The sequence below is a fragment of the Garra rufa genome, chromosome 24 (assembly GCF_049309525.1).
Source record: "Garra rufa chromosome 24, GarRuf1.0, whole genome shotgun sequence".
Classification (NCBI taxonomy): domain Eukaryota; kingdom Metazoa; phylum Chordata; class Actinopteri; order Cypriniformes; family Cyprinidae; genus Garra; species Garra rufa.
Genome location: NC_133384.1, coordinates 9295895 through 9311386, shown reverse-complemented (window position 1 = coordinate 9311386; position 15492 = coordinate 9295895). Strand labels below are relative to the sequence as shown.

The 15492-nt window shown below is 32.6% G+C and overlaps 1 protein-coding gene across 1 annotated transcript; it reads right to left on the bottom strand.

Moving 5' to 3' along the window:
* Positions 1–1496: 1496 nt before the first annotated feature.
* ralaa (v-ral simian leukemia viral oncogene homolog Aa (ras related)) lies at positions 1497–14656 on the bottom strand. Its single transcript, XM_073830447.1, has 5 exons — positions 14395–14656; positions 11437–11699; positions 8015–8223; positions 5937–6111; positions 1497–3928 (listed from the first exon to the last, which is right to left on the bottom strand). The coding sequence occupies exons 2-5, from the start codon at positions 11548–11550 to the stop codon at positions 3806–3808; spliced, it is 621 nt and encodes a 206-aa protein (XP_073686548.1). The 5' UTR covers positions 11551–11699; positions 14395–14656; the 3' UTR covers positions 1497–3805.
* Between the last annotated feature and the right edge of the window lie 836 nt (positions 14657–15492).

The window sequence follows — 15492 nt, the reverse complement described above, 5'->3', positions numbered from 1 at the left end:
TTTTCACACACTAAACACACACACACACACACACACACACACACACACACACACACACACACACATGAAGAACAAAGCCTTTGTAAGCAGATATAGCACCAACAGAAATGGCTAAACAGGCAGGAACACAGCTGCGTTTGCTACTAAATCCCTCGGCCAGCGATATACAGTACTCTCACATATATGACACTCCAGTGGACTTCGGTGTGACGTCATAATAATGAATAAATTCAGAATTTAGATATAAACACTATTCAGAGAAATAAAGTCAGAATTGGATGATATAAATTCACAGTTGCAAGCAATAAACTCACAATTGTGAGTTATAAAGTCATAATTGCAAGATATAAACTCACAGTTGCGAGGAATAAAGTCATAATTGTGAGCTATAAACACAATTCTAAAGAAATAAAGTCAGAATAGCATGATATAAACTCACAGTTCTGACTTTATAACTCACAATTGTGTGCTTATCCCTCAAAGTCATAATTGTGTGGAAGCCCATTTCCACCACTGAAAAAAATAAAAAAAGGTTATTGCGACTTATCTACTAATTTAGACTTTTTTTCTCAGAACTGTGAGTTTCAAAAAATAAAAAATAAAATAAAATAAACAAATACAGAATTGTGAGATAAAAAGTTGCAATTCCGAGTTATAAGGCATAATTCTGAAAAACAAAGTCAGAATTGCATGATAGAAACTCGCAATTGCAAAGAATAAAGTCAATATTGTGGGATATAAACTGACAATTCTGAGATATAAAGTCAGAATTTTGGGATATATACTCACAATTGCAAGAAAAAAAATACAGAATTGTGAGATAAAAAGTTGCAATTCTGAGTTATAAATTAAGAATTGCATGATAAACTTGCAATTTTGAGAAATGAAGTTAGAATTGCGGGATATAAACACAATTCTGAGAAATAAAGTCAGAATTGTGGGATATAAACTCACAATTGCAAGAAAAAAAATACAGAATTGTGAGATAAAAACTCGCAATTGCAAGGAATAAAGTCAGAATTGTGGGATATAAACCATTCTGAGAAATAAAGCCAGAATTGTGGGATATAAACTCACAATTGCGAGTTATAAAGTCAGAATTGCAAGATATAAACTGACAATTCTGAGATATAAAGTCAGAATTTTGGGATATATACATAAAAAAAATACAGAATTGTGAGATAAAAAGTTGCAATTCTGAGTTATAAATTCAGAATTGCATGGTAAACTTGCAATTTTGAGGAATAAAGTGAGAATTGTGAGATATAAACACAATTCTGAGGAATAAAGTTAGAAATGCATGATATAAACTCACAATTCTGACTTTTTTCTCGCAATTGTGCGTTTATATCTCAGTTTTTTCTCAAAGTTTTTTTTTTTTTTTAATTCAGTGGCGGAAATGGGCTTCCATAGAAATGAGCTTCCCTACAATGGATATAACAGGAATAAAAGTTAGTACTGAATATAAATAACATTTGTGTGAATAATAAAGCACATTTAAATTAGAAAAATTTATTTTTTTTGAAATGGCTGAAATAAGCTTTCACATTAACAATACAGATATAAAAAAGCAGAAAAAAAAAACAGTCACTGGATCGATATACATTAAAATGACAATGCATTTCTCTGGTCAAGACTGGAACCGTGGGGCAGGAGCGCACAAGCCGTCCAAATCAATAAGTTTTGGATTTTCACATCGCATAAAGCATAAGATTGTCATCGTACTTGCCGTGCCACATCTATTTTTCTTTGTCATCTTCCGATAACTGATGCAAATCTCATTTGTCCATCGAGAGCCTCTGTGTTTTTCTTCTGATTGTGAGACGGTCAGACACTAAAGGGAGCGGAGTCAGTAAGTACGGATGAGTGTCACATTCACAATGGACATCAAGGCATCAGGAAGTCAAGTACACTAAACCGCTGCAGCCGGAGGAACTTCCTGTTCGCCCACTGCTTCTCACAAGTAGCTGGGAATGTTAAGTAACGAATGAAACTGTAACACAAATCTCATCGCTTGTTAGTGTACTGCACTTTTTATGCATAACAAATACTAACTGCTTAGCCACAAACCAACATATAAATTGACACGCTTTTTTGTTTTTAACAAATGCATCATTTTGTCATAAAGCTTGTCTTTTTTTCTTCAAAAGACACACAATTAGCTCCACTCATGTATTTTCAAGTCAATAAAGTTTTGTGTTACATTAAGGGGAGACACTGCAGGCAAAAATGCTGTTTTTTCATGCACCTGTCAAGTTTGAGATTTAGGGCTTTTTGTTTTTTCATAAAGTGTTTGTTCAGAATAGTGGAAAGAAAACATCAAAAAGACACTGTTAAGTCTTTCTTTTATAGCACTTTATCTATTTGTGTCAATAGATTTCAATTACAGTACATATTTTTAAAGGCCAAGAGTTTTTTCTCCTACACTGAGCCATAAATCTCCACTTCAGTAGCACTTACACACACCAAACTTTACTTTTTTTATTCCTGTCTATATCTTGAAGGCTTTTACACAGGGATTTGTTCATAGATGATTTGCTAGATTTTATACACCATTTTATTTTCCCAAAATTGTAAAAAAAATGTAGTGTTTCCAGTCTGTTCTATTTTTTTTCTGAATTATAGCATGACGAAATGAGACCTAAAATTCCTTCTGTAAAAACTTTTGACTCTAATATGTCTAATAAATTAAACAAGAATTTTGAAACTGACTTCGTCCAGTGTTTAGATTTTTGTACTAGAAATGTATGCAAATTAGTGCTTATTTATTTAACAATGGCTCATTTGCATATTTAAACCTAACATTTTAGAAAACTTGTAATACAAGAAATGTTTGCAATAATCAATCGTCTGGGTAAGTAAGGTCATAACTATTAGTTTTTTTTTTTACTCTATTCACCTGCAGTGTCTCGCCTTTAAATAATAACACTCACACTCATTTTAGCTTTTAGGCCAGAGACCCTGCTAAAGAAGGCTTTACACCAGTATTAACATCATTTTCAGGTGATCCAAATGTAAATGTAAAACCTTTGCTTTGTTTAGATTCAGTAAGGTTTTTGTCTTTTATTCATCAAGGATGCATTCTATTTGAAATAAATGCTGTTCTTTTGAACTTTATTCATGGAAGAATCCTGAAAAATAAAATACATGACAGTTTACAGAAAAATATTAATTTCAACATTGATAATAATCAAAAATGTGCTTGAGCAGCAAATCAGCAAATTACAATGATGAAAGACGAGTAATGATGCTGAAAATTCAGCTTTGATCACACAAATAAATTACTTTTTAGCATATATTTACACAGAAAGCAGCTATTTTAGATTACAAATATATTTTACAATTTTACTGTATTCTTGGTCAAACAAATGCAGCCTTGGTGAGCAGAAGAAACATTAAAAATCTTACTGACCCCAAAGTGATTGAATCACAAGACATTGGCATTTGAGATCGGATCACCCAAAACTGATGTTAAAACCAAGCAGAAATGTGTCCATTTAAAAAAGAAGGGGCAAATGAGGTGGCCTGAGAACTTATAAACCAACCTGACAATAATAGGATAAATTAAAAGCTCTCAAATCTCCTGCACAGGAAATTTTTAATATGCTACTCCACATCTTCTGGACAGAGATTCCAGTTGGACTCTACTGCATGAATCTATGAAATCAGCTGTTTCAGACTGTCCTGGTCCTTCATCTATTCTGACACACAAACACCAGGAAACATCGCAGATGAGGATTAGTTGGCGAAAATATAGAACATACAGGTACATATGCAAAAGGAGAAGAGTAAATGATCACAGACACTATAAAATGCAACATCTTTCACGGATTCGTTTGGCCAGACTTTTTCTCTTCTTCTTTCCGTTCTTTTCCTTGCTGTCCTCCATCTTCCTAGCGCGGATTTCCCTCATGAGATCGAAGAAAACCTGCAAACAAGACAGAATACAATCATGGAATATGTATCACCTCAATTCAACTCCAAATTGCTCACATTATCAAATGAATTCAACATGAAATGCTCATTACAACCCATTTAAATCCATAAAATTACAACATTACAGAGGCCATTTTTAGCTGAAAATACCCTGCACTGTTGTTTACACATTGTTTTGATTACTCCTAAAGGAACGGTTTACAGAAAAAAAAGACAATTTGCTGTAAATGTTCTCACCCTCAGGCCATCCAAAATGTAGATGAGTTTGTTTCCTCATAAGATTTTTAGAAATGTGTGATTCCATCACTGTCTCACCTCTGCAGTGAATGGGTGCCGTCAGAATGAGAGTCCAAACAGCTGATAAAAACATCACAATAATCCACAAGTACACTCCAGTCCATCAGTTAACATCTTGAGAAGACAAAAGCTGAAACAAATCCATTATTAAGACGTTTTTAACTAAAATACGAGTCCATAATGCATAATAACGCTTCATCCAGTGAAAAAGTCCACATCAAAATCCAGCCACATATTTGTTTAGAGCTGTTTTGAACTGTTTTGGCTTGTAAACGGTGCTTGATCTGTGCAGATTTCTCTCCTGATTCAGACCAAACCACTTTTTCACTGGAGGAAGCGTTATTATCTATTATGGACTCGTATTTTAGTTAAAAACGTCTTAATAATGGATTTGTTTTTGCTTTTGTCTTCTCAAGATGTTAACTGATGGACTGGAGTGTACTTGTGGATTATTGTGAAGTTTTTATCAGCCGTTTGGACTCTCATTCTGACGGCACCCATTCACTCCAGAGGTGAGACAGTGATGGAATCACACATTTCTATAAATTTTATGAAGAAACAAACTCATCTACATCTCGGATGGCCTGAGGATGAACACATTTTCAGCTAAGTTAAAATTTTTTGGTGAACTATTTCTGGAATAATATATTGTTTTATTGAATTTATAGCAATTGTAGCCCAAAAGTTCACAAGTAGGATAAGAATACATCCCTAATAACACTTGTGAGTGTACAGAATGTAGTTTCAACTAGGGATGCACTGAAATAAAAATTCTTGTCCGAAGCCGAACAAAATTAAACACTGGGCCGAAGGCTGATTACCGAACAGTTTTTCATGTTTTAAAAAAATCAATTACAAAACAACTATTTAAAACATTTTTTGAACATTTTTAACCTTCTAGTAGACATTATAGCCTACCAACAAAGCACAATTTAACTTAAAATTAATAAGTTAGTAAAATAATATTCTTTGGCCATTTTAAGACCCCTCTTCTTGAATCAGGCATGTGTTTTTAATGCACAAATAAATGCAGCCTCGCTGAGCAAAGGAGAATGTTAGAATAAATGTATTAATAGAGCTGTTGGAATGATTGTTATCATTATTTTGTCCTACTTTTTTATTATATTTTACAGAACAACAGTAAAATGGCAATACTAACATTTCTCAATGTTGACTTTTATTTTGTGGTAAACCCGGAAGAAGACCTCAGTCCTAGTTTTTGCTGGCAGCAGCAGATTTGTGAATGATTGTCATCTTTGGTCTTTGAACCCTGGCTAAGGAGCTGCTGCAGAGCTGTCAGAATAAATACAATTGGTGTCTGGTGTATTAGACAACAGAACGTTCTGGAGTTGATTTACTGATGGATGATTTCAGTCATCATACAGCAACCTTTTGTCTCATGGAAGACATGCGATGCACTTCTAAACAGTCTCTCGCTGTCGCTGCTTGGAATGATTTTTGTGTCTTTCTCAGACAGTTTTAAATGCTTCCACACTGACCACATGTTTGCTGCATTAGTGCACACCTCTATTTGATCACATCACCTCATTGTTTGCTATGATTTATCAGCCTTTTCGCTTATTCTTAGCTTTTCAATAGCTTTTTTTGCAATTTTCGGCCAAACATTCGGTGCATCTGTAGTTTCAACAGCATTTACACAATAACTGCCAACTTCTACACACATCTGTATTTGTAGTACTGACCTTGTCTACATTGGCGCGGGTTTTAGCAGACGTCTCCACGTAGCACACGCCCCACTGATCCGCTCTGGCTTTGGCCTCATCGGCGCTCACCTGTCTCCTGTCCTCCAGATCTGACTTGTTTCCCACCAACAGGAAGGGGACATTCTCGTCTTCCTTCACCCGCAGAATCTGCTCTCTGAGTGGGAGATTATCATTGAGGGTTATTCCGTGTCAAATCAACCAGAGGTCCCCGGCTCAAATTTTTGATTTTGCTAATATTTATTCTGAAGAGAGATAGACATGTATAGTGATGAAAGCCAAAATATTAAAAGTCATGGATGAATATTTACTGAGTAATCCACTATTTTGTAGAGGAGGGTCAAAATGGCAATTTCCAAGTTATAGTTACAGGGGGGTAAAAATGACTTCAGAAAGTTGGCAGCATCATTATCTCATTTTTGCACAGAGATTGGTAGTTATATTAGTAAAATCTGTTGACTTTAGCAATCACTGTTGCATTATGTGCCAATGGTGACCATTCAAAAATGGGGAAACAGCACTTTTCAAGTTTTTCTCCAAAGTTTGCATGCTTGTAACTCAAGAAGTATTAAAGATATTTCAATGCCCTTTTAGATATTGGGTCTTAACAAACTTTCCTTTTGGCATCTTTATTTTTAATGCCCTATGAGATTTGGTTCCAGAGATATTGGAACTTCGATATGGTCAAAAACCAAATGTGGGTCAGTTTAAAAAAATACAATGTCTTTTATTTTAAAGAGGAATGTCTGAACAATAACTACTGTATAAACTAGAGATGTGTCTTGTTTCTTTCTGTCAAGACAACTGAATTTAACAAAGCAGTCTGTGTGTCATAAATACTCTTTTTCCAAAGTTTCCATGCCTATAACTCAAAGTAATGAAGATATTGCAATGTGATTTTAGATTTAGAACTTTTCTTTTGAAATATTAATTTTCAAGGCCCTACATCATTCAACAATCTGGACATGGAGCCTCATTGAGGTCCTCATATCTCAGGGACTGAACGATGTAGGGTCTCGAAAATTAAGATTCTAAAAGAAAAGTTTATGAAGAACTAGAATCTAAAATCATATTGTGATATCTTAAATTCTTCTTCAAGTATAGGCACTCAAACTTTGAAAAATAATATTTATGTCACTCAGACTGGTATGTTCAACGCAGTTGTCTTGACAGAAAGTAATGAGATACATCTCTAGTTTTAACATTATTTGTTTTTCAGACAGTCCTTTTTAAAAGAAAATAAGTATTGTATTTTTTCAAACTGACCCACATTTGGTTTTTGACCACTGAACATGTGTACATTTTAATGATTCACTACTGGAGCCATATTTGAGTTCCAATATCTCTGGAGCCAAATCTCATAGGGTATTAAAAATAAAGATGCCAAAAGGAAAGTTTATTAAGAGCCAGTATCTAAAAGGTCATTAAGATATCTTTAATACTTCTTGAGTTACAGGCACGCAAACTTTGGAGAAAAACTTGAAAAGTGCTGTTTCCTCATTTTTGAATGGTCACCATTGGCACATAATGCAACAGTGATTGCTAAAGTCAACAGATTTTACTAATAGAGCTACTGATCTCTGTGTAAAAATAACATTATGATGCTGCCATCTTTCTGAAGTCATTTTTACCCCCCTGTAACTTGACTCTGAATCTCAGGTGAAAATTGCCATTTTGACCTCCCTCTACGAAATAGTGGATTACTCAGTAAATATTTATCCATGACATTTGGTTGGAAGAAATTTGGTTGATATGACACAGAATGACCCTTAAGTGTTTATGCATCACATACAACATCAGCATTTAAACAAAAGAGTCAATCAAATATATAAACAAATAATAATTTGATTAAACATCTAATCAAAGTACCACAAAAAAAAAAAGAAAATTAATTAAGATAAACTAATACTCGTTGGAGAACTTCCATAACAACTGTGGCCCAACTCTAATACAATCAGACAAAAAAGATCAAGGCATAAACAAGATAATCATTTAAAGAGCAAGCGTTTAAGTCTAAAATCAATAGAGCTCTTTTAAATAAGCTCAGAGCTGTAAATCACCTGAAATCAGCAGTCGCTGCAAAAGATTCTAATTCGGTGATGGAGAAGACGCAGAGGAAGCCCTCGCCGCTGCGGAAGTAGTTATCTCTGATAGCCGCGTAATCCTCCTGACCGGCCGTGTCCAGAATATCTATCTGGACCTCCTCGCCGTCCAGAACCACCTTCTTCCTGTAGCTGTCGGCTTTCGTGGGCTCATAGTCTTCCACAAACTGAAAAAAAGGTGGGAGATGTGTAAAGTGTTTACATGTGGACAAATATTGACTGACACATGGTGCATGGGTTTCATTTAAACAGATGTGACCCTGGACCACAAAACCAGTCAATTTTTCAAAATTGAGATTTATACATCATCTAAAATCTAAAAAAATAAGCTTTCAATTGATTCTTCTTAAATCAAGAAAGATTTTCTAGACAAGTAAAAATTATTGTCTTGTTTTCAAAAAACAAGTCAAAATGAAGTGAGTTTTTGCATAGAACAAGCTACATAATCTGCCAATGCGGTAAGCAAAAAAAATCTTATTTCAAACAGAAAATAAGATTATGTTTCTTACCCCATTGGCAGATTATTTAGCTTGTTTTAAGCAAAAACGCACTTAATTTTATACTAATTTTTACTTGTCTAGAAATTCTTGATTTAAGATTTTTTTAATATTTTGGCTGGAAACAAGACAAAAAATCTAAGTAAGAAAAGCATTTTTTGCAGTGCATGGTTTGTTAGGATAGCATATTTGGCCGAGATACAACTATTTGTAAATCTGGAATCTGAGGGTGCATAAAAAAAAAAAAAATCGAAATATTGAGAAAAATCTATTTTTTAATTATTTTCGGTAGGAAATTTGCAAAGTATCTTAATGAAACATGATCTTTATTTAATATCCTAATGATTTTTGTTTAAAATATTGCTACGAATATACCCGTGATACTTAAGAATGGTTTTGTGGTCCAGGGTCACATATTATACTAAATTCTTATCTAAATTAAAAAAAAAAAAAAAAAAAAAGTGTACAATGTATTTCTTATACATTATAATTAGTGCTATTTTAATATTATTGGGATGTTATTATAGTTTTTAGTATAATGAAGCAGTTTTTATTTTTATATTTTCTGTATTAAGTTTTAGTAATTTTGTTGCGTTTTCAAGTTCAATTAAATTAAGATGAATTATGAGTATGAGTAGTTGAAATATATATATATATATATATATATATATATGTGTGTGTGACCATGGACCACAAAACCAGTCATAAGGTTAAATTTGACAAAACTGATATTTATACATCACATGAAAGCTCAATAAATAAGCTTTCTATTGGTATATGGTTTGTTAGGATAGTACAATATTAGGCTGAGATACATCTATTTGAAAATCTGGAAACCGAAGGTGCAAAAAAATCTAAATACTGAGAAAATCACCTTTAAAGTTCTCCAAATTAAGTTCTTGACAATGCATATTACTAATCAAAACTTACATTTTGATATATTTATAGTAGGAATTTTACAAAAAATCTTCATGGAACATGATCTTTACTTAATTTCCTAATGATTTTTGGCATAAAAGAAAAACCAATAATTTTGACCCATACAATGTATTTTTGGCTATTGCTACAAATATACCCCAGCGACTTAAGACTGGTTTTGTGGTCCAGGATCACATATATTTAATTATTATTTAGGGTTGCAAAGGGGTGGAAAAAAAAAATCCCAGGAAGATTCCAAAAACTCCTGGAAAGTTTCCAAAATTTCTGGAATGTTTCTGAAATTTACTGGAAATTTTGCAACCCTAATATTATTACATATACTAACAGTTTTTTTATGGTTTTAGGTTCAGGTTTCATTAACTATAATAACCCTGATAAAATATATTTTTTATCCCTCAATAACTGTTGGTTTTAATTTAAGAACATAGTTCTTGAAGCCCCTGAAGTCACAAACTAAACTGTGGTTAATTGAACATAGATTCTCCCAATTTCTGTTTAAAAACAAGCTGCTTTGTCATAATTACAGTAGAAACACTGAAAATTTTACATTTCTTGTGTTTTTAGCTGAAATGACAACAAATACAGTATTTAGTGTTCCCATTTGCTCTAATAGCAAAATACAAAAAAACAAATCAATGATAGTGTTTCTACTTCCTTAAAAAAAACCAAAAAAACAAGTGATGGATTGATTAAACTCCAAATGCTGTTCTCAAGCTAACTAGGAATATGCATGCTTTGCTGTAAGAAGTCTACCTGCTTTAACTAGGCTCAAGTAAGATGCAAATGATGTTGCTCATGGTCAAAACCAGACCATGCAGCTGATATTGCCATCTGGACCACTTACAAACTGTATAAAACCAGTTAGTATTTTCCAGTAGGACAAACTACACTGCAAAAAATGTTTTTCTTACTTAGATTTTTTTTATCTTGTTTCCAGCCAAAATATCTACAAATTCTTAAATCAAGAAGGCCAGTGAGGTAAGAAAAATAATCTTGTTTTCTATTTGAAATAAGATCATTTTGCTTACCCCATTAGCAGATTATTTAGCTTATTCTATATTAAATATTATTTTTATATAATATAAAATGTAGAAATATTTAAGAAATAATACAAATGACAAAAGCACACAACTAAATTACTTAAACTAAACTTAAACTGAAAACTATAAAATAAGTTGAAGTACTATTATTACTAAAACATAAACATAAATTTAAATATTATTTTTCTATAATATAAAATGTAGAAATATTTAAGAAATAATAAAGCTGACCAAAGCAATTCAATAACTCAAACTTAAACTAAAATTTAATAGAAATTTATAAAACAAGTCGAAGTACTAATTATTAAAACCGAAATACAAAAAAAAGAAAGATTATTTTTCTTTAATATAAAAGTAAAAATAGAAAAAAAAAATACAAAAGCTAAATTACAGATTGGCAGATTATTTAGCTTGTTCTATATTAAATATTATTATATATTAAATATTATTTTTTATAAAATATAGAAATATTTAAGAAATAATAAAACTGACAAAAGCAACTAAATTACTCAAACTTAAATTAAAATTTAATGGAGAATTATAAAATAAGTTGAAGTACTAATTATTAAAACAGAAATATAAAAAAAAAAAAGATTATTTTTCTTTAATATAAAAGTAAAAATAGAAAAACAAGATACAAAAGCACACAACTAAATTACAGATCGGCAGATTATTTAGCTCGTTCTAAGCAAAAACTCATTTCATTTTTAATAAAATAAAAATAATTTTTACTCGTCTAGAAAATCCTTATTGATTTAATAATTTTTTAGATATTTTGGCTGGAAACAAGACGCAAAAACGCTGAGAGATGATTCATAACAATACTCATCACATGACATCTTTGAATTTTTATGATTCCTGTGGGGTAAAATCATTTTAGTAAATGCGTGGAAGGCATCCTCACCTCATCGTACATGAACTGCAAAGTTAAAGCGGACTTTCCGACACCGCCGCTCCCAACCATGATCACCTTGTGGAGAGCCAGCGAGTTCTGCCCTTTCGGCTTGGCTGCTGCCATGGTAACGGTTGCTATGGGGCAGGACCGAGAGGAGAGCTGTGAGGATTGTGGGTCGGGTCGGGGAGGCTGTGAAGATGCTGGAGGTCACTGAAGTGAGGGGTCCGGGTGGGAGTTTGTTCCAGAGAAGATCATGTACTGCCTGTTTGTACCTGAGACGAGGAAAAGAGGGTCACATTTATTTCTGTAACAGTCTACTCAAAGTCAACACAAAAAACAAGCAAAATCCCGCTTTTAAATTCAACGTCCTGTCTGAGGCAGTTATTTCCCAGAAGTACCGAAGTGGTTTACTGCATCATTTTATATCATTTATGTTCTCTTGACTAACCTAACTCTCTCACAGTCAACCGATTAAAAAGAGTTGCCAGGCATTAACACTGACAGATAAACTCCCTGTGCATTTGCAAAAGCATTTCTGTCACATCTGGGTCAGTGTTATCATTGTTAATTAACACTAAAACTACTACATTTTGATTTTGTTCACTGAAATAAAGCTATATTCGGTGAAAAGTTGCCTTGGCAGCTAATCAATACAAAATAAGCTGAAGTACTAATATTACTAAAACTCAAATAGAAGAAATATAAATATGTTTTTCTATAATATAAAATGTAGAAATATTTAAGAAATATTAAAAATGACAAAAGCACACAACTAAATTACTCAAAGTTAAACTAAAATTAAAGTGAAAATTGTAAAATAAGTTAAAGTACTAATATTAATACAAACGTAAACATAAGAAATACAAATATTATTTTTCCATAATATAAAATGTAGAAATATTTAAGAAATAATAAAACTGACAAAAACAATTAAATTTCTCAAACTTAAACAAAAATTAAGCAGAAAATTATAAAATTATAAATTATAAAATTAGTTGAAGTACTAATTACTAAAACAAAAATATAAAAAAATATAAATTTATATTAAAGAAAAATTATAAGTGAAAATAGAAAACAAATCTAGAAGCATACAACTAAATTATTCAAACTTAAACTAAAATTAAAGTGAAAATTGTAAAATAAGTTGAAGTACTAATATTACTCAAATGTAAACGTAAGAAATGGAAATATTATTTTTCCATAATATAAAATGTAGAAATATTTAAGAAATAATAAAACTGACAAAAATAAGTTGAAGCACTAATTGCTAAAACAGCAATATAAAAAATAGAAATATTATTTTCCTTTAATATAAAAGTAAAAATAGAAAACAAATATAGAAGCATACAACTAAATTACTCAAATTGAAACTATAATTAAACTGAAAATTGAAAATTAGTAAATAACTGAAAATAACTTGAAGCACTAATTACTAACACTATAATAATTTATAATATAAAAACAGAAATATAAACAATGAAAAAATGGCAACATCGCATAACAAAATGAGTAAAACTTCAACTAAAATGAAAATTAGAAATGTTACCAAAATAAAAGTTCAAGTACTAATTACTAAAACTGAAATAAGAAATATAAATACTATTTTTCTTTAATATAAAATAGAAATAGAATAGAAAAAAACAAAATGACGAAAGCACACAACTAAATTACTCAAAGTTAAACTAAAATTAAAGTGAAAATTGTAAAATAAGTTAAAGTACTAATATTAATACAAACGTAAACATAAGAAATGGAAATATTATTTTTCCATAATATAAAATGTAGAAATATTTAAAAAATAATAAAACTGACAAAAACAATTAAATTTCTCAAACTTAAACAAAAATTAAGCAGAAAATTATAAAATTAGTTGAAGTACTAATTACTAAAACAAAAATATAAAAAATTAATTTATATTAAAGAAAAATTATAAGTAAAAATAGAAAACAAATCTAGAAGCATACAACTAAATTACTCAAACTTAAACTAAAATTAAATTGAAAATTGTAAAATAAGTTGAAGTACTAATATTACTAAAATGTAAACTGAAAAGTATAAAATAAGTTACAGCACTAATTACTAAAACTGAAATGGGGTGGGGTTAACAAGTGACTGCCGGCTGACAGCAACAAACATATCCTCAAGCTGGATCCTCAGGTTATAAATGACATCCAGTACCATCATTTAGACACATTCATGTTGTTTTAAATTTCAAGAAGATTCAGTCCTACAATGAATCAAAAGGGATGAAATCTATAACATTAGTAGTGACCTAACTAACACATGTGGTGCAATACGAGTATGTGCATGTACATTAGTACACATGAGCACATTAGATATGCATGTATGACTGTATATATAAGTGTGTGTGTGTGTGTGTGTGTGTGTGTGTGTGTGTGTGTGTGGACAGAGAGAGGCCAGGGTTGGGTCTGCTGAACACAACAGCAGCTTTCACATTCAGACAGTCACAGTCTGCAGGCTCCAATACAGTATAATCATAAAGACGTGGGAGATGTGATGTGATACCTATCATTTTACCCCATTAGTCATGGTTTCTTATTTTTGGGATATAGAAATTCAATAGTTGTTATGAATATGCACAATGATGATTGTATGCTATGTTTTAGGAGTGGCACACTTTAAAATCATTGTGTATACCATGGTATTACCATCTGTTACTATGGTATCAGTACTTTTTATAAGGGTCATTTATACTGGCTGCTCTCACACAGACAGACAGACAGACAGACAGACAGACACACACACACACACACACACACACACACACACACACACACACACACACACACACACACACACACTAGCAGTCCAGCTAGCCATCATCACACACTCATATGTTGATTAGCTTTCATATTAGCATCCGGTCTGGATTTGAAATAACAACAACCACAATATTCATAACGACATCGGTTGTATATCTGCTTCGAAAGCAGTGCTGGATCCTACCTTTGTGTCTGCTCGTTCAGCTAAAGGTAATCCAGAGACACAAGGACTCTTGGGAAGGGGAGATTCCTCTTCCCTGATCTCTGTGTGTCTGTGTCTGTGTCTCCCGCTACTGCAGCCTCCACATCCCGACCAATGTCATCAGATCCGGACCGAATAGACACCCTCAAACTGCACTTCCGTCTGTATTGACCGCGAGGGAAGCCGGTTGCCGTGATCTTTGGTGTGGCAGCAGTCAGTGCTCATGGGTGTGTAGCGCTGATGATGATCCCGATAGGCGGGTCACATGGATCCGCTTCGGTTTTCCATGCAGGGAAGCGCACGGTTATGGCAAGCCGTTTTAGCCTAAAATATACTAAGTGTTACTCGTTGTAATTGCATTTTTACTAGTAACAATTCAATTAGAGAGCTCTATAATTTAATTCCTACTAGTAACAATGTGAATTAGAGAGCTCTCTAATAAATTTATTACTTGTAACAATATTAACCAAAGACTATAGAATACCAAAGACATGTCACTCGTGTAGTTTTGAATGGGGAACAATGAAACGGTCATCGTGGCCGCGAAGCTCCGCCTTCTTAGTGAAAGAGCCAATCGTTGATTAGTAAAGTCAGCGCGTCACTGCATCTTCCGTTAGAAGTCCCGGTTGCTATAGAAACAGCCGGCGCTCTAAGACGTGCGTTCAGTACTGCACATGCACACTGGCTCATCTAGCCGGAAAAATAAGCGTTTTTTTAATGCTATTCAAGCACAAGGAACTATATTTATGAGGCAGTTCTTGTTGGATTTCTTTGGAGATTTCAAATATGAAATTTAATCGTAAGTTTGGCGAACAGTTTTGGAGAATTTGATGTTTCCCCATTCAAAGAGATAGGAGCTGCACTTTGATGCCCGAGAGGCGTTTCAAAGATGGCCGCCGAGTGACATGACTTGTCTTAAAAGGACTTTGATATTAACTAAAGAGTTCTCTAATTAAATTCTTACTAGAAACAATTCCAATTACAGAGCTCTCTAATTCAGTTCTTACTAGTAGCAATTCCAATTAGAGAGCTCTACAAATTAATTTTTACTAGTCATATGTCTCTATTGACTTCCATTCA

What these genes read in the sequence shown, in the direction of transcription:
- ralaa (XM_073830447.1), bottom strand. Translation starts at nt 11,550, where the DNA reads ATGGCAGCAGCCAAGCCGAAAGGGCAGAACTCGCTGGCTCTCCACAAG. An exon ending in GCAGCGACTGCTGATTTCAG is followed by an intron (nt 6,112 to 8,014) that starts GTGATTTACAGC and finishes TCTCCCACTCAG; the next exon opens with AGAGCAGATTCTGCGGGTGA. An exon ending in CCCGCGCCAATGTAGACAAG is followed by an intron (nt 3,929 to 5,936) that starts GTCAGTACTACA and finishes TCTTGTTTGCAG; the next exon opens with GTTTTCTTCGATCTCATGAG.